At 47.7% G+C, this 26,210-nt stretch overlaps 1 protein-coding gene across 1 annotated transcript; it reads right to left on the bottom strand.

Annotated features, from left to right (window-relative positions):
- Positions 1-5,066: 5,066 nt before the first annotated feature.
- Positions 5,067-25,931, bottom strand: LOC141192253 (uncharacterized). Its single transcript, XM_073661754.1, has 6 exons — positions 25,867-25,931; positions 11,482-11,828; positions 11,275-11,398; positions 11,094-11,191; positions 10,806-10,896; positions 5,067-5,933 (listed from the first exon to the last, which is right to left on the bottom strand). Exons 2-6 carry the CDS (start codon positions 11,503-11,505, stop codon positions 5,374-5,376), a joined length of 897 nt encoding a protein of 298 aa, XP_073517855.1. The 5' UTR covers positions 11,506-11,828; positions 25,867-25,931; the 3' UTR covers positions 5,067-5,373.
- Between the last annotated feature and the right edge of the window lie 279 nt (positions 25,932-26,210).

The raw sequence follows: 26,210 nt of genomic DNA, 5'->3' as shown, positions 1-26,210 counted from the left end.
TGCATTATACTACATGTATGGGCTGTGCATTATGCTACATGTATGGGTTGTGCATTATACTACATGTATGGACTATGGGCTGTGCATTACACTACATGTATGGACCATGGGCTGTGCATTACACTACATGTACAGACTCTGGGCTGTGCATTATACTACATGTATGGACTGTGGGCTGTGCATTATACATGTACGAACTATGGGCTGTGCATTATACTACATGGATGACTATGGGCTGTGCATTATACTACATGGATGACTATAGGCTGTGCATTATACTGTATGGAGGATTATGGGGAGTGCATTATACTTCTGTTATGGGGCCCCATCACTTCTATGTTCGCCCCTGGTGAGTGTAATAGTTTATTTTTTTTCTGTACACTAAAGAACAGAGGCAGAATGGAGGACATATACCAGGTTGGGGTCAAGGATAAGGGACATACATGTACACTGGGTAAGGAAAGTATTCAGACTCCGCTGTCCACTAACACCATGATTTCTTACCCCGGACCTCGGCTTTCTGCACCTCCTCGCTTCGGAGGCGACTCCGCCCAGGCTCGGGGCTTCATAAATCAGTGCACCCTGCACTTTGAACTATTGTCCCACCAGTTTAACTCCGACCGAGCCAAAATTGCATTCATCATGTCCCATCTCACCGGGGAGGCCCTGGCCTGGCTAAATCCTCTATGGGAGAGAGGAGACCCCCTGGTGTCCAACTTGCCTGCTTTTCTCACGGCTTTCCGGAAAGTCTTCGACGAACCCGGACGGAAGACCTCATCCGCATCATCATTGCTACGCCTCCGTCAGGAAAGCCTCACCGTGGGCCAATATGCCATACGGTTCCGTACCCTTGCCTCGGAGCTGGCCTGGGATAACGACGCTCTGGTTTCCGTCTTCTGGGAGCGTCTGTCCGGCCGTATTAAAGATGAACTTGCCGGTCGGGACATTCCTACCACTCTCGATGACTTAATAACTCTTGCCACCCGGATTGACCTACGGTTCCAGGAGCGTGCCAGAGAGGTCACCCGTGAGAGGAGGTTACCACGTCTAGCTCCTACTTTTCAGAAACCCGTCACTCCTTCTGTCTCTAACCAGGTACACCCTCCTGAGCCTATGCAGGTCGACCAGACCAAGTTGGTCAAGACCCATCAGGACTTACGCCGTGCCGAGGGGACCTGCTTCTACTGTGGCAGTAAGGAGCACCGGATCCGTGCCTGCCCGGAGAGGTCGGGAAACGCCTGTGTCTAGGTTCGCTCAGAGAGGTCCACCTAGACAAGAATAAATCCTCTCCATCCCTGCTGTTGTCAGTTTCAATCGTCTACGGGGAGAACAGTTATTTCGAACTAGCCCAACTGGACTCTGGAGCAGCCGGGAATCTTATTTCACAGTCCCTGGTAGAGAAATACCGCATCCCCACCAAACCTCTGGCTGTACCCTTGTCTGTTGCTGCCGTGGATGGGGGGCTCTTACCACGCCCCATCCAACTCATCACCGAATCCATTACTCTGCAGGTGGGAATGCTGCATTCTGAAAGTATCTCCTTCCATGTTCTGCCTGGACTCTCTCACGCCCTCTTGCTAGGTCTACCTTGGCTCCAGAGACATGCACCCGTGCTTGACTGGCAGACCGGAGAAGTCCTTCGCTGGGGACAGGGCTGCCATAAGACCTGTCTGGTTCCCGTTCATCCCGTCTGTCCTTCTCCTACCCCAGCTAATCTACCTGGACTTCCGATTCCTTATTGGACTTATGCTGATGTCTTTAATAAAAAGGAGGCAGAGACACTACCCCCTCATAGACCATACGACTGCCCTATCGACCTGTTACCTGGTACTTCTCCTCCCCGTGGGCGTATTTATCCATTATCCGCTGCTGAGACCCGGTCGATGTCCGAATATATTGAGGAGAATCTGGCCAGGGGATTCATCCGGAAATCTACCTCCCCGGCGGGAGCAGGCTTCTTTTTCGTCAAAAAGAAGGACGGCTCTCTCCGTCCCTGTATAGACTATAGAGGCCTTAACCAGATCACGGTGAAGAATAAGTACCCCCTTCCGCTCATTCCGGAGTTATTTGATCGTCTGAGGGGGGCTAGAATCTTCACCAAACTGGACCTCCGTGGGGCGTACAACCTGGTTCGTATCCGTCAGGGGGATGAATGGAAGACGGCATTCAACACCCGGGACGGCCACTATGAATATCTGGTAATGCCCTTTGGCCTCTGTAACGCTCCTGCCGTCTTTCAAGAGTTGGTCAATGACATCTTCCGGGACCTTCTCTACTCCTGCGTAGTGGTGTACCTGGACGACATCTTGGTCTTCTCTCCGGATCTCCAGACTCACCGGAGGGACGTTCGTCAGGTCCTGCTCAGGCTCAGGCAGAACCATCTCTACGCTAAATTTGAGAAGTGCCTCTTTGAGCAGACCTCGCTTCCGTTTCTGGGCTACATTATCTCTCAGACCGGCCTACAAATGGATCCTGAGAAACTGTCTGCCATCGAGAAATGGCCCCGACCAGAGGGGTTGAAGGCTATTCAACGGTTCCTGGGCTTCGCCAACTATTACCGCCTCTTCATACCGCACTTCTCTTCCCGGACTGCCCCAATTTCCGCGCTCACCCGTAAGGGTACTAATCCCAAAGAGTGGCCACCCGAAGCAGAGGAGGCCTTTCTTTCCCTAAAACAGGCCTTCTCTTCCGCCCCGGTGCTGCATCGCCCGGACGGCAACAAGCAGTTCTTCCTGGAAGTTGACGCCTCCTCCTCTGGAGCCGGAGCGGTTCTTACTCAAAAATCATCTTCCGGGAGAATGGTAACTTGTGGCTTCTTCTCCAAACTCTTCTCCTCTTCTGAGCGCAACTATTCCATAGGAGACCGAGAGTTATTGGCCATCAAGCTGGCGTTGGAGGAGTGGCGTTACCTACTCGAGGGGGCTCTTCACCCGGTAATAATTTACACTGACCACAAGAACTTGGCTTACCTCCAGCATGCCCAGAGACTGAACCCGCGCCAAGCCCGGTGGTCCTTGTTTTTTGCTCGCTTTGATTTTGTTCTTCATTTTCGCCCGGCTGACAAAAACGTCAAAGCAGACGCCTTGTCCCGATCCTTTCTGGTGTCCGATCTCGAGGAAGAACCTAAACATATCATCGATCCCGCCAGAGTAATGCAGGTGGCTCCCGTGAGTCTAAATCGTCTCCCTCCCGGTAAGACGTTTGTTTCAGTACCTGATCGGGAGAAGATCCTACACTGGGGCCATTCGTCTAAACTAGCTGGCCAAGCCGGTCAGAAAAAGACCCTCCAGCTTATTGCCCGGCACTATTGGTGGCCTACCCTGCACAAGGACATAATAGACTTTGTTTCTGCCTGTGTGTCCTGCGCCCGCAACAAAGTCCCGAGACATCTGCCAGCCGGACGCCTCCTTCCGCTTCCTGTACCTGCTGCCCCCTGGCAGCATATAGCGATGGACTTTATAACTGATCTCCCCGTCTTTGCCGGTTGTACGGTCATTTGGGTGGTCGCTGACCGCTTTTCCAAGATGGCTCACTTTATTCCCCTGCCAGGTCTTCCGTCTGCACCCGAGCTGGCTAAAGACTTTATCCGCCACATCTTCCGTCTTCATGGCCTGCCCCTCCACATCATGTCGGATCGTGGGGTACAGTTCACCTCACGTTTCTGGAGAGCCACTTGTAAACTACTAGACGTCACCCTGGACTTCTCTTCCGCTTACCACCCACAGTCCAATGGTCAAGTGGAGCGGATCAATTAGAACCTGACCAGTTACCTCCGGCACTTCGTTAATGCCCACCATTCTGACTGGGTGGATCTCCTACCATGGGCCGAGTTCTCTTATAATAATCACGAGAGCGAATCCTCCTCCAAATCCCCGTTTTTTGTAGTCTTTGGTCAGCATCCTCGGATTCCTTTTCCTGTCTCCACCTCTGTGGACAACCCGGCTGCGGAATCTCTCGTTAGCAAATTTTCCTCCATATGGGAGAGTACCCGGTCCGCACTCCTTCTGTCATCCGAGCGTATGAAAAGACACGCTGACAAAAAACGCCTGGATCCTCCACAATTTCGTCCAGGAGATAAAGTCTGGCTCTCATCTAAATATGTTCGACTCAAGATACCTTCTTACAAGTTAGGGCCTCGGTTCATCGGTCCTCTGGAGGTCATCAGTCAGATCAACCCGGTGGCCTATAAATTGAAACTCCCGGCCAACTTACGGATCCCTAACTCCTTCCATGTATCTCTCCTCAAACCCGTGGTGCTTAACTCTTTTTCCAAGTCTACAGGTACGCCTCCTGCTCCGGTTTCTGCTGAGGACGAGTTTGAGGTAGAGAACATTCTTGCCACCAAAAGGGTAAGAGGAAAGACCTTTTTTCTGGTAGATTGGAAGGGGTTTGGTCCTGAGGAGAGAACGTGGGAGCCCCGGGAGAACATCCATGCCCCTCTCATCCTAGCTAAATTTCTATCTGGCCTAAAAAAGGGGTGGCCTAAAGGGGGGGGTACTGTAGTGCCGGCGTCCCTGCCCTCTGCTAGGCAGGGACGCTGTTCCCCTCACCGCTCTGCTCCGTGCCCGGCGTCCCTCTCCCGCTCTGCTGGCAGCGCGCGCTCCTTCCCGGCCACTGTGCTTAGGGCGCGCGCGCGCGCTCTCCCTCCCTCTTAAAGGGGCCGCGCGCGCCGTCCTAAGGAGTCCCCGGCCAATGGCCGGAGGACTTTACCATATATAAGGCACCTCCTCCAAAATGGAGGTGCCCGAGCAATGTTGTTTGCACCTGTGTCTCACCTGTGCTTCAGCCCTCAGGTCCCGTTGCCAGTTACCTGCCAGATTCCTGCCAGTTTGCTGTCCTAATCCTGCCTGATTTCCTGTTACCTGCCTGCCTGCCTGAGGTCCGACGGTCTGCCTTACAACCCCGGTCAGTCTGTCTAAGGACCAACTTGCCCGCTCACCTGGGAGCGCACCTCAGCTACCTGCCTGCTTGCCTGAGGTCCGACGGTCTACCTTGCAACTCCGGTCAGTCTGTCTATGGACCAGCTTGCCCGCTCACCTGGGAGCACTTCTCCGTTACCTGCCTGCTTGCCTGCCCGGAGGCTCCGCTGTCACGTGCTGTGACCACCAGCTATTCCTGAGACTCTTGCCCGCTCACCTGGGAGCGCTTCTCCGTTACCTGCCTGCTTGCCTACCTGGAGGCTCCGCCGTCACGTGCTGTGACCACCTGCTATTCCAGAGACTCTCGCTTGCTCACCTGGGAGCACACATCCTCCATCTGCCTTGCTAGCCTACCTGGAGGTTCAGCCATCACAGGTCGTACCTACCCTTTATCCAGAGACTGCCCCGATCACTTGCCGTGACCTCCTGCCCGTACACCCAGAGACTGTCCCGGTCACCTGCTGTGACTGCCTGCCTGGTCGCCACCCGCTCCCTTACAAGGATCGCCCCCTTGTATAGTAGCCCAGAGGTTCCGCCTCCCAGACCCGTTACAGTTATTTAGATGTGCTTTTCGGTTGAAACATTCCCCACATTCTGAACATGAAAAAGGCTTCTCCCCTGTGTGAGTTCTCTGGTGATTAACAAAAACTGATTTCTGGTTAAAACATTTTCCACATTTGGAACAAAAAAATCTATTGTCCGCTGTGTGTATTTTTTGATGTTTTAGAATAGACTTTTCGAGGGTAAAACTATTTCCATTTTCTGAACGTGAAAATGATTTCTTTCCTTTATGAGCAGTTTGTTTTTTAATGCTTATTTTATTTTGATTTTCCTTAGTAGTTGGTAATGAATCAGAAGACAGGATCTGTTTCAAAGGATCAGATGACAGATCTTTGTTGTGAAGGGATGATGGTATATCTGGAGTAATGGCATTCACTTCAATTGTATCCTGTGGGATCTCAAGATCATCTGATTTAAAAATCTCCTGTCCATCTGATCTCCTGGTACAGTCATCTGCCAAGAAAAAAAACAATTATTAATTTTGAATAAAATATCCTTGAAATTTATATTTTTGAACATTTCTACTTAAAATGTCTAAACACACACATCCCTGGGCTACATGCTAATCCAGGGAAATGAAGAGATATATGCTCAAGTTTAAATATTCCTCTATTTTTTAGATTTGTGTCTAATAAAATTGATTTTTAAACTTGAGCATATATCTCTTCATTTTCCCGGACTAGCATGTAGCCCAGGGATGTGATTGATTTAGAAGTGGTATGCAATCTTTATTTATTTTTCTATGGGATTCTTGTGTTAATTGTGTTTAAAATGTCTGTAGAAATGGGAAGTTATTGACAGAATGACATTTCACAGTCTAATAGAAAACCTCATAGGATGAACCAGTAGAGCGTGGTGTCCAACTATTCATTCTGCCTCCAAAATATGGAATAAAAAGCCAAACAATGTTATGTAGTGTAGGGTTCGGTACTCACTTAGCCACGTTAGAGGTAGGCACGGGACACTGTCTCTTTAAAAATGTCCAAGGCAGGTTTATTATGCTGCATAAACCGCACTTCCAGAAGTAAGCAAAAGAAAACCTTGTCCGGCACAGTGTAACAAAACAGAAAGGGAACAGTCCATCCAATATGGCGGATTCACCCGCTCACGGTCAGTGTCTTTTTACCCTCAAACACTCTGGAGGTCTCCACACCTCTAGCCACAGACACTGAATGAGACACTTGGTCTCCATTTTATACACACGCCCTGGGGATATGTGAGCAGCCAATCCCCCCCCATCTCTTATGACTGCACAAAAAAAACGGCCCTGATACGCCCTATTAAAACTATCAGCACTATGTGTGCTGGAGCATGCTTTCCCGATTTCACATCACTGAAGCTGCCAACTTCAGGGACACATATCTTCCCTCAAGGACATGTCCGGCGGCCCTCTTACAGCAGGCAAAAATGATACCAATAAAAATTCCACATTATTAGATTCTCAAAGGGTCTTGAGAATCAACATGGCTTCTGTGGCGCCCCTGCGGGTTCAGTTGCCACAGAGGTACTGCATCTCACCCAGAGGTGTGGTACCCCACTCTCAGGTAAGGTGGGAGTACAACCCGGGACCCACACACACGCATCCAATACACTCCACTTCAGTAGGGAAGGGCGAGATTGCTCCTAAGGGAGAGCACAGTTCCTGGTCCCTAGCTGGAGGGTGGAACCATGTAGTGGGTATGGGAAGTAGATCAAGGGAGCACCGACAGAAGGAGTATAAGAAGTAGGGGAACCATCTAGAAGGAGTTCAGTCAGTCCAGTTCAGAGGAGAGAGAGTTGGGAGCAGGAGCTCAGGTCAGAGGAGTGGAGAAAGGAGCAGGGCCCAGTCTGAGAGGCCCAGGAGGAGAGACTAAAGAGAAGAGAGGAGCGGTGAGGAGGGCTCCAAGAGGAAGTGAGGGGATCCCAGGGGCACGGAGAGTGCGGATGCCACCTGTGCACCCGAATCTACACGGACGTGGAGGGATCAGGCCGCAGAGAGGGGACTGGCCCCTAAACTAGTAGAGAACAACCAGGCTCAGCTAGATAACCGGAGGCTGCTGCATTTTCAAGGTGCTGCAGCCAACAACCACAATTACATCGCCGAAAAGGTGGCCACATAGGGTCCAGGGGATTGCACGTCGCCCGACAAGACCCGAGGCTACTGACTTGGGACATTGATTGTGAGGCGCAGGGCAGGAGGGTGAGAGCCAGCGCAGTGAGACAACCAGGAAAGGTACATAGATCGGGGTCCCGTGCAAGTTATCCAGAAATACCTGAGAGTTTGCTGGATCACTACCCCGGAGGACACAGGACGGTATGGGCGGTTATAATCAGGAAAGTGCAACCTGAGGAACTTAACAACTGTGAGTAAAATCTGAAGACTGCACCCCACTGTGTCCTTGAATAATTGCTGCACCATCACCAGCCCTGCACTACACTGCACCAACAAACATCTACCTCATAAAATCCCCATCTACTGCCCTGGAGCTAAGCTCTGCCTGTGGAGAGCTGAACCAACTCTGCTGCGTCACCATCAGCTCCAGAGGATCTGCACCGCAGCGGCGGCTCCATATAGCCGCATACCATAGGTGGCGTCACGAACGTTATTTCTAAAAACTTTATTCCCCTTTTACTTTTCCCCTTTAATTGACCACCCTGGGTCACGGACCGGGTCACCGCCACAGTGACCTCTCCCAGCATCGACCAGGACGGCTACCTAGTAGCCTACAGCCCAGGGGGCGCGTCACTTCCATAAACCAGTCCAGCAATATCCGCTCTCCCAAAGTCAAATCTCCCCCTCACTTCTGAGCCTTGCAGTGCGTCCAAAACACATTCAGCATCCATGTATTTGACATTACTATAGTGAGAAGAACCCACTAAATTTACGGTGTGTGTCTCCTGGAGCACAATCTGGGCACTATGTGTTGGGCAATAAAATGGCAAATGTGCAATTTTCACTCTCTAACATTCATTGTGTGCTAATTTCTGGAAAGTGACTGTGGAATCAAAATAATCGCTACGTCTATATATTAATTCACTGAGGGTTATAATTTCCAAAATAGTGTCACTTTATGAGGATTTCTACTGCTCTGGTTTTCTACCATTTTGTTATATTAGGGCTTCCGCAAATGGTGTGTCCCATCTCCTCTGGGACCTGCTCCTGTAATGTCTGCTTCTCTCACCAGGAGCTGCCTTATTCATCCTGCAGGCGGCGCTGGTGATGTTGGAGACGTCAGAACCAGAAGCTCTGGGCGGTGCAGGCTCTGACCAGCCACTAAGATTAGGGTTGCTGGGACCAGTAGTACCATCCAGTCTGGCAGTATGGGTGTGTGTGCTGTCCAGCTGCAGTAATCTGCTCCCTGCTTCAGCCATTTGGAGAGCACCGCACCCTACTAAAGCTGGAAGCATATTGCCGGAAGCTGCCAGATACAGCCTTGTTCTCCTCTGGTTCAGTCCCCTGTGCTCAGCTCCCGGCTTGTGTATTTGTTCCCTGTTGTGACCTCGGCCCATTTACTGACTACTCTTGTGTCTTCTGATTTTGTATTTTCTCTGCCCTCCTGGTTCTGACCCGGCTATCTGACTATTCTTCTTGACGTTAAAGGGTGATGAGCAAGGCAATCCCTGGGATCTGGAGTAGATGACGCCAAGCCTGTTCGTGGTGGCCATCTTTTGAGCTGCCAGGTGACCATGAACAGTGTCCCCAATACATTGTGTCTGCAAACTATTCCAGCAAGATCTGCAATCAAATAGCTAAATGGCGCTCCTTCCCTTCTTAACCTGCCATGCGCCCACACAGTAGTGTACAACCATATATAGGGTATTGTCAGATTCAAAAGAAGTTGGAAAATAATCTGTAAGGTCCATTTGTTTCCTATTATCCTTTGTGAAGAATTCCAAAGTTATCACCACATAAAGTGACACATGTCAGATTTCAAAAATGGGGCCTGATTAGGAACACAAAACTGGCTGCAGGAAGGGGTTAAATCAGAGTATTTTTGGCACTAACTACTGTAGTCAAAAACTGTGACTATAGACAATAAAGCATCTACTGAAATAATCAAACCTAACAGTCTCCATCAGTAAAAAATGAATAACTAGTGGTGAAACCTCTCTGGGGTAATTGGAGTATGGGGCTCGGTGGCTCTTGGCCATCTAAACTATGATAATGGCCAATATTTTCTGTCAGACGAGTTTCAAGAAGAAATATTAGACATTGAAGGAGAACTTTTTATAATAGTGCGGAGCTGAGGTGTCTTAAATTTAGACCTCGGGCATTGGGAAGACGTAATGGAGACCTTCTTTTAAAGACTACCAGGGCCAATCCCACCACATTAAAGCTATCATACAAAATGAACCTGGAAAAAAATACAGAATAAAAGATAAGTTACATCCCTAACAACAACGTATTTATCAGGGGAGAGAACTTCAGATCTAAACCGGAGTCACACTCATTTATGGTGGAGCATTGGAGCTACTATGAGTCCTGACCAGAAGAGTAGAGAAAGTATTAGTGCCCCCATTTCAGGAGAGATTGTGCAGTAATCTGAATTCTTTAGGATTGAAAACATAATGGAATTTATGATGTGAAGTGAATCCATGAAACCAGGGCTCGAGCCATGCCAACACATCTCCTGCAGACGTGAATAAATGTATATTACAGCCGTCAGCCACGCACAGCTTAGAGATATATCATGGCACGGGTGTAATGTTTTTTATGTAGTTTATCGCAATACTATTTGAAGTTAGTTGGTTTGATAAGAAACTGAAAAGTCAGGATAAAGGGAAACTCTGTTGTTATTGTACAGAAATTCACACGTGTTCCTCACTGCACATTTAATGTTGTCAATCATAAAAGTGAAGTTTGGCCAGAAAAACTGGACCTGGTCTTGTAGGGACCATATGAGCACATTCAGCAGCACAGAAGGGAGAGAAGGTAGATTCATCCAATAACATATCAGGGTTCTAGGAAGCCAACAGCATCATTACCCTCCGCTTTCTCTTACAGGTCCATTATAATTTCTCTTCAAGTGATTTTCTCACTTGTCAGCACATTCTACGTACGTTGCCATTTGGCTTTGTAGTTTACAGATCTGGGCAGGTAACGGTCAGCGTCTTCTAATCCCAGGGGGTAGGTGGATCCTCCAGGTTGTAAGTTCTACAGAAAAGGTCTTTTACAATTACACAAAGTAATGTGAACATTTTTGGATGGACTAAAATGTTGTGATCTAGAGGTAAAATGGTGATCACACGATTGTGATACGGCCGGACTACACCACCGATAAAACAGCCACAGACGGGGACTGAGAAGAATCGGTGACTTCTCTGCATTTAGTGGTCACTACTCACCTGGGTAGTCATATGTAGGAATCTCCTCTTTACACCGCTCATCACCCCTCACATATGCCTCTATAGTATTAATATGGGTTAGATCTTCACCCTGAAACAAATATTGTAAAACTCACAGACAGATGAGAAGTCCCATCTATGATCAGCTCTAATCCTGCCATCTCCACCGTTCTCATTACACAAGTATAAAACACATAATAATGGTGGATAAAACAAGACTGAACACAAGACCTTCACAGCCGTCTACACATCATAGGGGAGATCTCATGACACCTTCTCTCCATCTACCTGATGATCCTGAGGAACATTGGGATCTTCTTGTTTACAGTCCTGTGGAAGAAGAGGACGGGGACAGCTCTCTGGTGTTGTCCTCTTACTGGATAGATCTGGAGGAAACACATACAGGGACTGAATTCATTCTTTACATACAGATAATTATGGGGCGTGTGTATTTAGTCCTGTCTATTACCTGGTGATGGGAGGGTATGGGGAACCTCCATCATGACGTCCTTGTACAGATCTTTGTGTCCTTCTAAATACTCCCACTCCTCCATGGAGAAATAGACAGCGACATCCTGACACCTTATAGGAACCTGACATATACAATGATACCGTCATCCCCCCGATCCCTTCATAGCGTTACTGTATAATGTCCCAGCATTCCCAGCAGTGTCACCTCTCCAGTCAGCAGCTCAATCATCTTGTTCAAGTTCTAGGATCTTCTGGTCATTGATGTCCTCATGTATCAGGGGGTGAGGTGGGGGCCTGTGATTGAGCTCAGGGGTCTTCCCCGTCCTCACCTCTCCAGTTCTGTCCATCTTTTATTCCCATAGATAAGAATGATGTAATGTGACATCATCAGAATCTCTCACCTCTCCAGTAAGCCGGAAGAGGATCTCTAGGGTGAGGTGTAATATCCTCTCCGCCATCTTGTCTCTGTCCATATCCATCCTTGATAGGTGATTCAGAAAAATTCTCTTAATATAGAATATCTTCACTGAGAGGATCTGATATTGTAGGGACCTGAATGAGAAGAAGATGAGCCGATGGAACATCGTAAAGAATTCTGTGTATTAATACAATTACTGGAGACAATAAGGGAAATATATCAGGAGATAGAATGTGTAGATGTTGTATTCGCTAATCTTTTATGGAGTGGAATATAAGTTGATTGGCTGACTTAGACATCTCCTCCATACTTCCAATCACTGGCTAAGTTGGCCACTGTTTCAGTAAGAATCACCCAGAAACCCAATCAGCAATGGTATTTTTATTATTTTTACAATATTCTGCTTTTGTCCCTGACATACTAATAAAACCTATATATTTTAGGCCACAGACAACAAGCAGTTTCTTCCTCGGAGTCTGCAGCTGAATACATTTCTTATAGACTCATCTTCCATAACGCTAATTCTCGTCATATACATTACACATGACATGAGAAATAACAACTTCATGATGAGGATGAGATCCTCATCTTCTAATACGGCTCTAGAAACAAATTTGACCAGAGTCCGTCACTAACTACATCATCACTGACTGTCTATATGAATGTTTCCCGTCTTTCCCAGGTTGTGATCTTTTATCACGTTAGATCTCATTTATAAGAGCTTGTTTGTAAGAACACAGACAGGAGTTATTTGATGCTAATGTCTCCTTGTACAGTGTTTTTTTTCCTGGATATTATGTTTCTTTTAGCATTTTTATGTTGGCTCCATATATTACATGAAAAACAGTAAAAAAAAGAAAACCAAGTGTAAAAACATAAAATAAAATTAAGGGATGGCGGCACTGTGGGATCATTATATTGTATGTGGGGGGATGGTGGTATTATGGGAATATTATTATTGTATATGGGGGGTTGGCGGTACTGTGACAACATTATACTGTATGTGGGAAGATTGCGGCACTGTGGGTACATTATACTGTATGTGGGAAGATGGCGGTACTGTGAGAACATTATAGAGTGTGAGGAAATAGAGGTACTATGAGAGCAGGGGTGGATTAAGAGTAGCAAGGGCCCCGGGCAGTTTAGAAGGCGCGGGCCCCCCCCTCCCACACACACACACCTGATGTATCACATAACATGTCACATGATCCCCTGTGATAGATCATGTGATAGTTCACGTGAAATTAATTTGGCACAATATTAATTATAATAATTTTTTTTAGGCTGTGTGCCCACTACGCGCTTTTTAAGCATTTCCGCAGCGGCAATTCCGCTGCAGAAACGCTTAAAAAAAAACGCTTGGTACAATGCCTGCCATGTCCCCAATGATAATCTGCTTGTGCTGAGCACATGCTGCGGAAATTTCTGCTGCGGATTAGCATTGTGGAAAAATCCACAGCACTACCAATTATTTTGCGGAAGCACAGCGCTTTCGCCGCCATTGACTTGCATTGGAACACATGGAATCCGCATCACTGCATCTGTACATGCAGAATCCATGCGTTTCAATGTGCGGATGGTACTCAGGTTTGGAGAAGAGGAGACTCTCCTCCGGACCCGGGTACCATGGAACCTGTAAAAAAAGAATAAAATAAAAAATAAATATCATACTTACCTTCTGATGGCCCCCGGTGTCTTTATCCGCTGCGTCCTGGCTTGCCGGCAGCTCACGATGGTCTGAAAAGGACCCGCCGTGACGTCATTTAGTCATGTGATGGGTCACGCGACCGCTGACGTCGGCAGGCTATCAGAAGGTAATTGTATATTTATGTTTTACCATTCTTTTACGGTCACACTATATAAATCCATGCCGGTTGCATGGATTTATATAGTGTAACCAAGTTGTCAAGCACTTTCCAAGTGATGCTAAAATCGCTTGTCAACCCGCATGCAGAAATGCATGTGAAGAACGCTTCACATCCGCATGTCCCTGGCAGGAGAAACGCATGTACAATCCGCATGCGTTTTTTCTGCCAGGGAGATGCAGAAACGCTCAAAAAAAATCCGGAGCATTTCTGCATCGTGGGCACATATCCTTACATTAATTGTATGTCTCAATATTGAGCACACGTAGCCATCTATACACAGCAGGAAGCCGCACGTACCCATCTATACACGGCGGGAGGCCACACGTAGCCATCTATACACGGCGGGAGGCCGCACGTAGCCATCTATACACGGCGGGAGGCCACACGTAGCCATCTATACAAGGCGGGAGGCCGCACGTAGCCATCTATACACGGCGGGAGGCCGCACGTAGCCATCTATACACAGCAGGAGGACGCAAAAAGCCATCTATACACGGCGGGAGGCCGCACGTAGCCATCTATACACGGCAGGAGGCCGCATGTAGCCATCTTTACATGGCGGGAGGCCGCACGGCGCCCCCCCAGAGACAGCAGGAGGCCGCACAGCGCCATCTATACTCAGCAGGAGGCCGCACGCAGTCACGCACACACACAAACATATACATACACGCATAAACACATTTGAAACACAAAAATACATATAAACAGACATCACACAATGATATTTGCCTGCACACACACATACACACACACAGAGACACACACACAGACACACACACATAGAGACAGACACACACACACACAGACACACATACACACACACAGACACACATACTCACCATCCCCCGGCTCGGCTCCAGCCCTCCTGGCTCCTGCTCCTCTCCGGTGGTAAGTAGCAGTGCAGGCCGGGCACGCACTGCGTGACGTCACAGCTAGGAGACACGGCCGCGCACAGGGCTGTGTCTCCTAGCTGTGACGAGGCCGGGCTAGAACAGGGAAGTTAACTGCTGCAGTGCTGGCCCGGCCGAAGAGCCCAGATTGCCCTCATTATAATCCGCCTATGTATGAGAGCATTATATTGAGAGGCTTAATGACCGCAGTCGCTCCTGCGACCTGGCCCAGCCAACACCAACCCCTGCTTCAGCTGGATGTGTGTTCTCGGACTGACATTCCGCTGAAGTGCCACAATACACGCTGCTGACCTATCAGAGGCCAGCAGCTGACATCGGCATGTACGTCATTAGGGGCTGAAGTCAGCTGGCAGCTCCAGAAAAAAGACACCGTGAGGCGAGGGAGTGGAGAGAAGCTGAGTATAATGTTTTTTTTTTTTTTAAATCAGCGAGTACACGATGCCCTTGGCCACACTACTACATGTAAGAGTATGGGCTGTGCATTATACTACATGGATGACTGTGGGCTGTGCATTATACTACATGTACGGACTGTGGGCTGTGCATTATACTACATGTATGACTATGGGCTGTGCATTATACTACATGGATGACTGTGGGCTGTGCATTATACTAGATGTGTGGACTATGGGCTGTGCATTATGCTACATGTATGGACTGTGGGCTGTGCATTATACTACATGTATGACTATGGGCTGTGCATTATACTACATGTAAGAGGATGGGCTGTGCATTATACTACATGTACGGACTATGGGCTGTGCATTATACTACATGGATGACTATGGGCTGTGCATTATACTAAATGTGTGGACTATGGGCTGTGCATTATACTACATGTATGGGCTGTGCATTATGCTACATGTATGGGTTGTGCATTATACTACATGTATGGACTATGGGCTGTGCATTACACTACATGTATGGACCATGGGCTGTGCATTACACTACATGTACAGACTCTGGGCTGTGCATTATACTACATGTATGGACTGTGGGCTGTGCATTATACATGTACGAACTATGGGCTGTGCATTATACTACATGGATGACTATGGGCTGTGCATTATACTACATGGATGACTATAGGCTGTGCATTATACTGTATGGAGGATTATGGGGAGTGCATTATACTTCTGTTATGGGGCCCCATCACTTCTATGTTCGCCCCTGGTGAGTGTAATAGTTTATTTTTTTTCTGTACACTAAAGAACAGAGGCAGAATGGAGGACATATACCAGGTTGGGGTCAAGGATAAGGGACATACATGTACACTGGGTAAGGAAAGTATTCAGACTCCTTTAAATTTTTCACTCTTTGTTTCATTGCAGCCATTTGGTAAATTCAAAAAAGTTATTTTTTTTTCTCATTAACCCCTTTACAACCCAAAGTGGTTTGCACGGTAATGACCAGGCCAATTTTTACAATTCTGACCACTGTCACTTTATGAGGTAATTACTCTGTAACACTTCAAGGGATCCCCCTGATTCTGAGATTGTTTTTTCGTGACATATTGTAATTCATGATTGTGGTAAAATTTCTTCGATATCACTTGCGATTATTTGTGAAACAAACAGAAATTTGGCAAAAATTGTGAAAATTTTTCAATTTTCAAAATTTTAATTTTTATGCCCTTAAATAAGAGATATGTCACACAAAATAGTTAATAAATAACATTTCCCACATGTCTACTTTACATCAGCACAATTTTGGAACCAAAATTTTTTGTTAATTAGGGAGTTATAAGGGTTAAAAGTTGACCAGCGATTTCTTATTTTTCCAACAAAATTTACAAAACCATTTTTTTAGGGACCACAACACATTTGAAGTCACTTTAAGGGGTCTTTATTAGAGTTGAGCCACCCCTGTAGTGTTCGGGTTCGGTTCGTCGAACACCGGTATGGTCGCCGAACTGTTCGTCGAACACCATTAAAACCAATGGCAGGCAAACAAAAAGACATAGAAACACATAGAAAACACCTTCAAAGGTGTCCAAAAGCTGACAAACTGCTCAGAAGACACAACTAACACATGAAAAAGTGACAAGTACATATAGTCATGCGAAAAGAAAAGAGGTGGAGGAGTAAAAGGAGGAGGAGACACAGATATAGGCATGTCATGCCCTTCTAAAATCAAGAAAGGCTGGAGTAAAAATCTAAAATCAGCCTACCAACACCCAAACGTCGTGACAAGAAAATTAAAAAAATAAATATCTTTAGGTAGAATGGCGGCTCCATTCAGAACACTTTCCTTACAAGACGTAGTGGTATCCCCGTTGAGAGTCGTGCCAAAAACGGAACCCAATACATTCGGACTAATCCACCATTTGTCATATCCAAGGGGCAGGTCAGTAAACGACAACATCTACGCAGAACCAAGTACAGTAGTATATACTGTACATCCTTTGACAAGGCAATCAGGTGGGTCAAGAAGTTTGGAAGGGGCACCCTAATGGCCAAAACAGACATTGAGGGGGCGTTCTGGTTACTTACTACCTGTGCCTATGAATAGTGTCCGCCTATTGGGCTGCTTCTGGGAAGGAGCATACTATATAGATCGCTGTTTGCCCATGGGGTGCCCCAGATCCTGCTCACTATTTGAGGTGCTTAGTTGCTTCCTCGAATGGGTCGTCATGGACTTTTCTAAGGGGGCATATATTATCCATTAGCTCGACGACTTCTTGTGCCTGGGCCCAAAAGATTTGCCACAATGTAAATACACGTGGTAGTCCACCTGTGAGAAGGAGAGAGCTGGAGGGAGAGCGGACACCACAGAGCCGAGGGGTTAGATGGAGAGCGGAAGAAGGAAAGAGGGCAAAGGAGGTAAGGGAGTACGGTGGAAGGCCGACCTGAGCTCCCCCACGTTCCTCCTGCTGTGGGGGAACAGCCCCGGGAAGAAAAGCCGCTTGCACATCCCTTTGAGGTTACGGGCACGAGCGGGCAGAGGGACTACGCTGGAGTGCGAAGCCGACACGCCTGCCCGTGCAACCTCCGTGTCGCTGGGTTTGTACCAGAGCCGCGGTGGACCCTGATGGCCAGTCCCACTCTCCTAATACTGGTGCCTGTCCACTGGTGGGTCGAGACCCCCTGCGGTGGAGGCAGGTCTAAGTTCTGTAATATGAATGAGTACACTTTAAATCCTTTTACAAGGATCTATTGGCGGGCAAGTCTGGTGCCAGCAGCCGCGGTAATTCCAGCTCCAGTAGCGTCCACTAAAGCTGCTGCAGTTAAAAAGCTTTTATAAGGATCGAGTTTGGCGGTCCACCGCAAGGCGTGCTACCGCCAGTCCCAGCCCCTTTTCCTTGGGGCGCCTCCCCGATGCTCTTCACTGAGTGTCCCGGGGCCCGAAGCGTTTCCTTTGAGAAAATTAAGTGTCCAAACCACAGGTGGTGTAGCTTGCTTAACAGCTGGGCTACTCCGCTGACTAGCAGACACTGCTACTAGGCCCAAAGTATTGCCTGGGCTAGATGCAGTTAAAAATTGTTATTAGATACAAAGGCGGTGTAGCTTGCTTCAGATGGGCTACTCCGCTGACTACGAGACACTGCTACTATCCCAAAATGATTGGCTGGGTTAGATGCAGTAAAAAATTGTTATTAGATACACAGGCGGTGTAGCTTGCTTCACAGCTAGGCTACTGCGCTGACTAGCAGACACTGAAGCTTTGGAGCAGACCTCTGATTCCCAGGCTATAGTATGAGTAAACTGCTCTTCAGACTCAACCATATGTGTTACCCCAAGCCATAGTGTATGTAGTTTCTTACGGTTAAAAGGTGGGGGGGAGCGACCCGACCCACCTGGAATTGACGATGCCAACGTCATGTAAAACACAGCAAGGGGACTCCAAAAAGAGTCTCCATTTTTTCCAAAAATTGTGGCACAGACACCACTTAAGTGGCATCAATTGCCCCAGAGTTGCTTAAAATGGTTGGTGAGGTGATTTTCCCAAATCCTCAAGCTTTTAGTCTCCACAGGATGACACAGGGGTAGAAAAGTCCTTGCGGATCCATGATTTGTTCAACTTTATGAACGTGAGTCTGTCTACATTGTCAGTGGACAGCCGCGTGCGCTTATCTGTCAGCACACCACCAGCAGCGCTGAACACACGTTCAGAGAGAATCCTGGCTGCGGGGCATGACAAGATCTCCAAGGCATGAGTGGCGAGTTCAGGCCATTTTTCCAGATTGGAAGCCCAAAATGAGCAAGGGTCCAGTGACACAGTCATGGCTTCGATGTTCACTTGGAGATACTCCTATACCATCCTCTCTAGGCGTTGACTATGTGTCAGACTTCTTGTCTCCTGTGGCCTTGCAAAGGATGGTCTAAAAAAATTGGTGAAACGATTCCACAAAATTGCTGTTACCAGCAGATACGGTGTTACTGTTACGGTTTGAGTGATGAAGACTCGACAGTCCCACGGTTGGCAAGTTAGAACTGTGAGATTCACTACGTGCACCACTGGTGTTTTGTGGAAAAGGGCCTGTAAGATTTTGTAACAGCCTCTGCTGATACTCCTGCATGCGTGAATCCCTCTCTATGGCAGGAATTATTTCGGCAAATTTACTTTTGTACCGTGGATCTAAGAGTGTGGCAACATAGTAGTCGGGATTACTTCGAATTCTGACAATCCGAGGGTCATGTTGCAGGTACTGCAGCAAGAAAGCACTCATGTGTCTTGCGCATCCAGGAGGACTAAGTCCTTGTGGTGTTGGTGGTGAGGTAATAATCATGCTTCCTTCCTCTGCCGTCTCCCCCCAACCTCACACTCCTATACTTAATCCCCCTCCTCTTATCCCACCACTTAACTCCGAATTCTGTTTAACGTGTGCTCCAGCATGTAAATGACCAGAATAGTCATCTTGATAATGGCATCCTCAGCACTAAACATCTTCATCGCCGGTGCTGCCACAATCGCTGCAACAAGTGCAGAGTTGAATTCCACCGTGTCAGCACGTTGCATTTCAGCCGGTGAACTGGCAGGCCCAACGACTTCTGTAGAGATGTAAGTCGTTGAGCTGCGAGATGCGAACGGCGGAAGTGAGCACACAGCGACCGTGCCCTCTGCAGAAGGCCATCTAGTCCGGGATAGTGGGCTAAAAATTGCTGGACAACCAGGTTCAACACATGAGCCATACAAGGCACGTGTGTGACATTGCCCCGGCGAAGGGCCGCACCCAGGTTTGCAGCATTGTCTCACATGGCCTTCCCTGGCTGCAGGTCCAGTGGAGCCAACCATTCATAAAACTCGGTCTCCAGAGCTGACCACAACTCCTCAGCTGTGTGACTCACACTTCCCAGACATTTCAAAGTAAACACCGCCTGATGCCGTTGAGCCCTGCTGCCAGCATAGTAAGGAGGTGTTCAGGATTCTTTCTGCGCAGTTAGAACACGGGCAGCATTACCAGACAGGCTTTGGGTGGAGGTGGAGGACCGAGAGGAGGCTGAGGAGGCAGAAGCAGTGGAGGAACTTCTAGATAAAAAGGATTGATGCACAACTCGTGGGGATGGCAAGACTTGGACAGCAGCCCCTTGTCCTGCTGTCACCATAGTTACCCAGTGCCCAGTCAGCGACATGTAACGCCCCTGTCCATGCCTACTCGTCCAAGTGTGTGGTGAAATGCACCCTGTCACACACAGAGTTTCTCAAAGAAGCCGTGATGTTGTGTGCGACATGCTGGTGTAGCGCAGGCACACCTTTCTTTGAGAAGTAGTGGCGACTGGGCATCTGGTACTGGGGCACTGCGACGGACATAAGGTCTCGAAAATCCTCTGTGTCCACCAGGCGGAAAGGCAGTATTTCTGTAGCCAACAGCTTGCAGATGGTGAAATTCAACCTCTTAGCTTTGTCATGGCTAGGAGGAAATGGTCTTTTACTTGTCCACATCTGAGGGACCGAGGGCTGGCTGTTGTGATTAGACGGGGTTGAGTAGGGTGTCCCCGGCAAACTGCCGGTCTGTGAGGAAGATGCAGGCGGACATGTTAGGTTGCCTTGATCCAAAGATGGTGCTCTTGATGTCGGAGAGGGCTCAACACCAGCTGGTCTTTCCACTTCCAAATGAACTGATGACCTGCCAATCACACTGGCTGTTGCGGGTAAAGAGGTGGCAGGTCTGCGTCCAAACACATGTGTGACTGTTGTCCCCCCAGTCACAGAGGATGAAGAGGCCACGGATGCACCAGATGGGGCAGACGGTGGTTGGCCCGGCCTGCTAGGCCGCATTGTAGCACAGCGAGCTTCCCACTGCAACTTATGCTTCATATCCATGTGACGGTTCATGCATGAAGTACTCAAACTATGGATTTTTTGGCCTCTACTTAGCTTTTGGTGACAACTGTTACAGATAACATGAGTTGGGTCATCCTTATCGATCTGAAAAAATGCCCAGGCTATGCAAGGCTTAGAGCCCATGCGACATGAAGAGCCACCACGACTTGAGGTCAGAGGCAGAGTTGTGGTTGAGGATGCAGTTGTTGACGTGCTTCCAGTACTCCGTCTCTGTCCAGGAAGGCGCAACCTAACCTCGTCGTCAATAGCATCCTCCTCCACCTCCTCTGCTGACCTCATCGACTGGCTGACTGTGGGTTGACAGTAAGTGGGATCTCCAACCTCGTCATCATCACCCTGTGTGTTCTCACACCCGTCGTCCTCAGAGCCAACCTCTTCCTGCCCTAACCGAAAAGTCAAGTTGTCGCTCCAATCAGGTATCTGAGTCTCATCATCGTTTTCCTCATAAACTCCACCAACAGGAGTTACAGTTTTGGAACGAGGGTCTACATTATGCTCAGAACCTTCTTCATCTGGGCCTGGATTCGACTCATAAACATTCTGGGCATCAGTGCAGATCATTTCCTCGTCTGGATTCACAGAAGCTCTGGAGCAGACCTCTGATTCCCAGGCTATAGTATGAGTAAACAGCTCTGCAGACTCAACCATCTGTGTTACCCCATACTCAGACGGGCAGCTGTAGACTTGGGAGCTGTGAGGAAGCAAGTTCGATTGGGGTGACACCTCTGAGGACTGGAGTATTTGTGATGTTGAAGTTGAGGTGGAGGAGAGCCCACTTGAAGGAGCACTTGATATCCGTTGAAGCACCTGCTGTTTTTGTGCCTCATCTGGAATTTGTAGCGATGGGCGTGTTCGTAAGAAAGGGATCGTATCACATTGTCCGCTAAAAGAAGTAGACATTTTAGTTTGGCTGGAAGATGGTCTTTCTTCTGCAGATGTTACTGTTGCTTTAACACCTACCCCACGGACACAAGTTTTTTTTTCACTTTCCAACACGCCTATTCCCCTTTCCACCAGCAGCAGGCCTTTTGCCACTCATTTTGGTGGTTAACTAATTGGCAACTCTGTAGTTGTTTGCACAAAAAACGATGGATGGCAACCGAGCAGAGCTGAGTGGCCAAACTGTGGTACTAGCCCAAAAGGATTGGCTGGGTTAGATGCAGTAAAACAATTTCATTAGATACACAGGAGGTGTAGCTTGCTTCACAGGTGGGCTACTCCGCTGACTACGAGACACTGCTACTATGTCCAAAAGGATTTACTGGGCTAGATGCAGTAAAAAATTGTTATTAGATACACAGGTGGTGTAGCTTGGTTCAGATGGGCTACTCCAATGACTAACAGACACTGCTACAGGCCCCAAAGGATTTACTTGGCTAGATGCAGTAAATAATTGTTATTTGATACACAGGTTTTGTAGCTTGGTTCAGATGGGCTACTCCAATGACTAACAGACACTGCTACAGGCCCCAAAGGATTTACTTGGCTAGATGCAGTAAATAATTGTTATTTGATACACAGGTTTTGTAGCTTGGTTCAGATGGGCTACTCCAATGACTAACAGACACTGCTACAGGCCCCAAAGGATTTACTTGGCTAGATGCAGTAAATAATTGTTATTTGATACACAGGTTTTGTAGCTTGGTTCAGATGGGCTACTCCAATGACTAACAGACACTGCTTCAGGCCCAAAAAGATTTACTGGGCTAGATGCAGTAAATAATTGTTATTTGATACACAGGTTTTGTAGCTTGGTTCAGATGGGCTACTCCAATGACTAACAGACACTGCTACAGGCCCAAAAGGATTTACTTGGCAAGATGCAGTAAAAAAATGTTATTAGATACACAGGTGGTGTAGCTTGGTTCAGATGGGCTACTCCAATGACTAACAGACACTGCTTCAGGCCCAAAAAGATTTACTGGGCTAGATGCAGTAAAAAATTGTTATTAGATACACAGGTGGTGTAGCTTGGTTCAGATGGGCTACTCCAATGACTAACAGACACTGCTACAGGCCCAAAAGGATTGGCTTAGCTACATTTAGCCAAATGCTGTGAAAAACACTGGCACAGCATTGGCACAGACCTGCCTGGCAAAAAGTGCTAGGAACTGCTGTAACCTAGCCCTCAAAAGGGCTGCAATTACAACTAGTCCCTACTCCCTAAACCTCCCTCTCTATTTAACAGGAAATTCGCTCCCAATTCACACAGTTATACTGTATAGCTCCCACAGCAGCAGTGGTGCCGTCTAACACTCAGCTGCAGCAGTGAGAAAATGGTGGCGACGGGGAAAATGGCTGGGTCTTACAGGGCAAGGACATGTGACATACACAGCCAATGACACATGCCCTTGCTTGTGTGAAAAAAAAGCACTTCGCTGCGTGTGTGCGCTGCTGATAGGCTGACAGACTGCACCGCGCCACTGTAAATGTGGGAAAGAAAAAAAAATGGAGATCGGCTTTATTTCTGCAGAGATCCATCCCCTGCCCACTCTACACTGAAACTGTCTATTAACATTGATTAACAGTATTACCATGAAAAAATCCAGTTACGCTTTTGGTGCACGAACAGTTATCAAACATAACCTCGAACAGCCGAATTTTTTGCAAATCGTTCGGGTTCGTCGAACGGCTCGAAGACTGCCCAAAACAGCTCGAATTTGAGATTGGCAAACAGTTCGAGTCGAACACCACTCATCTCTAGTCTTTATGACAAAAAATACCCAAAAGTGACACCATTCTAAAAACTGCACCCCTCAAGGTGCTCAAAACCACATTCAAGAAGTTTATTAACCCTTCAGGTGCTTCACAGGAATTTTTGGAATGTGGAAAAAAAAATTAACATTTAACTTTTTTCACAAAAATGTTACTTTAGACCCATCTTTTTTTTTATTTTCGCAGTGATAACAGGAAAAAATAGACCCCAAAATTTGTTGTGCAATTTCCCCTGAGCATTGGGTCGTCATAGCAACATCCTAGAAGCCGCGGCAGACAACGTTGGACGCCGGCAGGAGAGGTGAGTATCGGCGATCACCTCCACTTGCCCCCACAATGCTGCGATCGACTTTGATCGTCGCATTGCGGGGGTTAATGTGTCGGGAGCTCCCAGCACATAGCATCGGGTGTCAGCTGTGACAATCAGCTAACACCCGGCGGCGATCGCGCCTGCACAGCCTGTGTGCGGGCGAAATCCACAGGGCGTACTAATACATACCTGGCTCTTAAAGCCCAGGGTGCAGGTACGTATTAGTACGCCCTGGGCTTTTAAAGGGTTAAAGTACACTCAGCACCCCACTTGACTGAAAAAAAAACAGAAATGTAGAAATTTTTGCAAATTTATTAAAAAAGAAAAACTGAAATATCACATGGTCATAAGTATTCAGACCCTTTGCTCAGTATTGAGTAGAAGCCTCTTTTTGAACTAGTACAGCCATGAGTCTTCTTGGGAATGATGCAACAAGTTTTTCACACCTGGAGTTGGGGATCCTCTGCCATTCTTCCTTGCAGAACCTCTCCAGGTTGGATGGTGAACGTTGGTGGACAGACATTTTCAGGTCTCTCCAGAGATGCTCAATTAGGTTTAGGTCAGGGCTGTGGCTGGGCCAGTCAAGAATGGTCACATAGTTGTTCTGAAGCCACTCCTTTTTTATTTTAGCTGTGTGCTTAGGGTCATTGTCTTGTTGGAAGGTGAACCTTTTGTCAAGTCTGAGGTCCAGAGCACTCTGGAAGAGGTTTTTATCCAGGATATCTCTGTACTTGGCCGCATTCATGTTTCTTTCAATTGCAACCAGTCGTCCTGTCCCTGCAGTTGATAAACACCCCCATAGCATGATGCTGCCACCACCATGTTTCACTGTTGGGATTGTATTGGGCAGGTGATGAGCAGTGCCTGGTTTTCTGCACACATACCGCTTAGAATTATCACCAAAAAGTTCTATCTTCATCTCATCAGACCAGAGTATCTTATTTCTCATAGTCTGGGAGAACTTCATGTGTTTTGAGCAAACTCTATGCGGGCTTTCATATGTCTTGCACTGAGGAGAGGCTTCCGTTGGGCCACTCTGCCATAAAGGCCCAACTGGTGGAGGGCTGCAGTGATAGTTGACTTTGTGGAACTTTCTTCCATCTCCCTACTGCATCTCTGGAGCTCAGCCACAGTGATCTTGGGGTTCTTCTTTACCTCTCTCACCAAGGCTCTTCTCCCACGATTGCTCAGTTTGGCAGGACGGCCAGGTCTAGGAAGAGATCTGGTGGTCCCAAACTTCTTCCATTTAAGGATTATGGAGGCCACTGTGCTCTTAGGAACCTTGAGTAATGCATAAATTCTTTTGCAACCTTAGCCAGATCTGTGCCTTGCCACAATTCTGTCTCTGGGCTCCTTGGGCAGTTCCTTTGAGCTCATGATTCTCATTTGGTCTGACATGCACTGTGAGCGGTGAGGTCTTATATAGACAGGTGTGTGCCTGTCCAAATCAAGTCCTATCAGTTTAATTAAACACAGCTGGACCCAATGAAGTAGTAGAACCATCTCAAGGAGGATCACAAGGAAATGGACAGCATGTGACTTAAATATGAGTGTCTGAGCAAAGGATCTGAATACTTATGACCATGTGATATTTCAGTTTTTCATTTTTAATAAATTTGCAAAAATTTCTACATTTTTTTCAGTCAAGATGGGGTGCTGAGTGTACTTTAATGAGAAAAAAATGAACGTTATAGAATTTACCAAATGGCTGCAATGAGCAAAGAGTGAAAAATGTAAAGGGGTCTGAATACTTTCCGTACTCACTGTATATATCAGTATGGGGGGTGGTCAAAATCTCACAACGTGTCCCATCAGACCTTAGCTGTACCTCTGATTATACTGTGTGGGGGGATGGCGGTACTATGGGAACATTACACTACCTGGGGCAAGAAAGAGGCCCTGTACTATGAGAACAATACGTCTCCTCCCTTCCTGTCTCCATAGTTGGGTCGTATGTATCTATTACAGGAAACAGAACAAAAACCTTATGATTCTTATAAAGGGGCAACACAAGACCCCAAAAGAGTCTCGGTGCTGAAGGGGTTAATGCCCGCTGCGCCCAGTAATGGGGGTCTCCACATACCTCCACCTGCAGAGCCGCCACCACATATATGGCTGCTCTGTGCGCACAGGAGCTGTGATGAGGTCACAGGAGGGGAGGAGTCAGGGGTCACATGATAAGGGGCCTCAGTGGATGCAGGACTCTGCTGTGCTGGTTGTCATGGTGCTGGATGAGCTGAAGTTTATGTGTGGGGTCAGGAGGGGTTTACAGTTTGGATGTAGCAGAGCCGTGTGTGTACGAGGTGTACGGAGCAGAGCCGTGTGTGTACGAGGTGTACGGAGCGGAGCCACGTGTGTACGAGGTGTACGGAGCGGAGCCGCGTGTGTACGAGGTGTACGGAGCAGAGCCGCGTGTGTACGAGGTGT

The sequence above is a fragment of the Phyllobates terribilis genome, unplaced genomic scaffold (assembly GCF_046119375.1).
Source record: "Phyllobates terribilis strain yellow unplaced genomic scaffold, ASM4611937v1 Scaffold_56__1_contigs__length_8794411, whole genome shotgun sequence".
Taxonomy (NCBI): Eukaryota; Metazoa; Chordata; class Amphibia; order Anura; family Dendrobatidae; genus Phyllobates; species Phyllobates terribilis.
The sequence above is the reverse complement of the archived record's forward strand: the minus strand, read 5'-3'. Positions and strand labels throughout refer to the sequence as shown.

What these genes read in the sequence shown, in the direction of transcription:
- LOC141192253 (XM_073661754.1), bottom strand. Translation starts at nt 11,505, where the DNA reads ATGATTGAGCTGCTGACTGGAGAG. An exon ending in ATGTTCCTCAGGATCATCAG is followed by an intron (nt 10,897 to 11,093) that starts GTAGATGGAGAG and finishes TATTTGTTTCAG; the next exon opens with GGTGAAGATCTAACCCATAT. An exon ending in TCCTACATATGACTACCCAG is followed by an intron (nt 5,934 to 10,805) that starts GTGAGTAGTGAC and finishes TTTTCTTGGCAG; the next exon opens with ATGACTGTACCAGGAGATCA.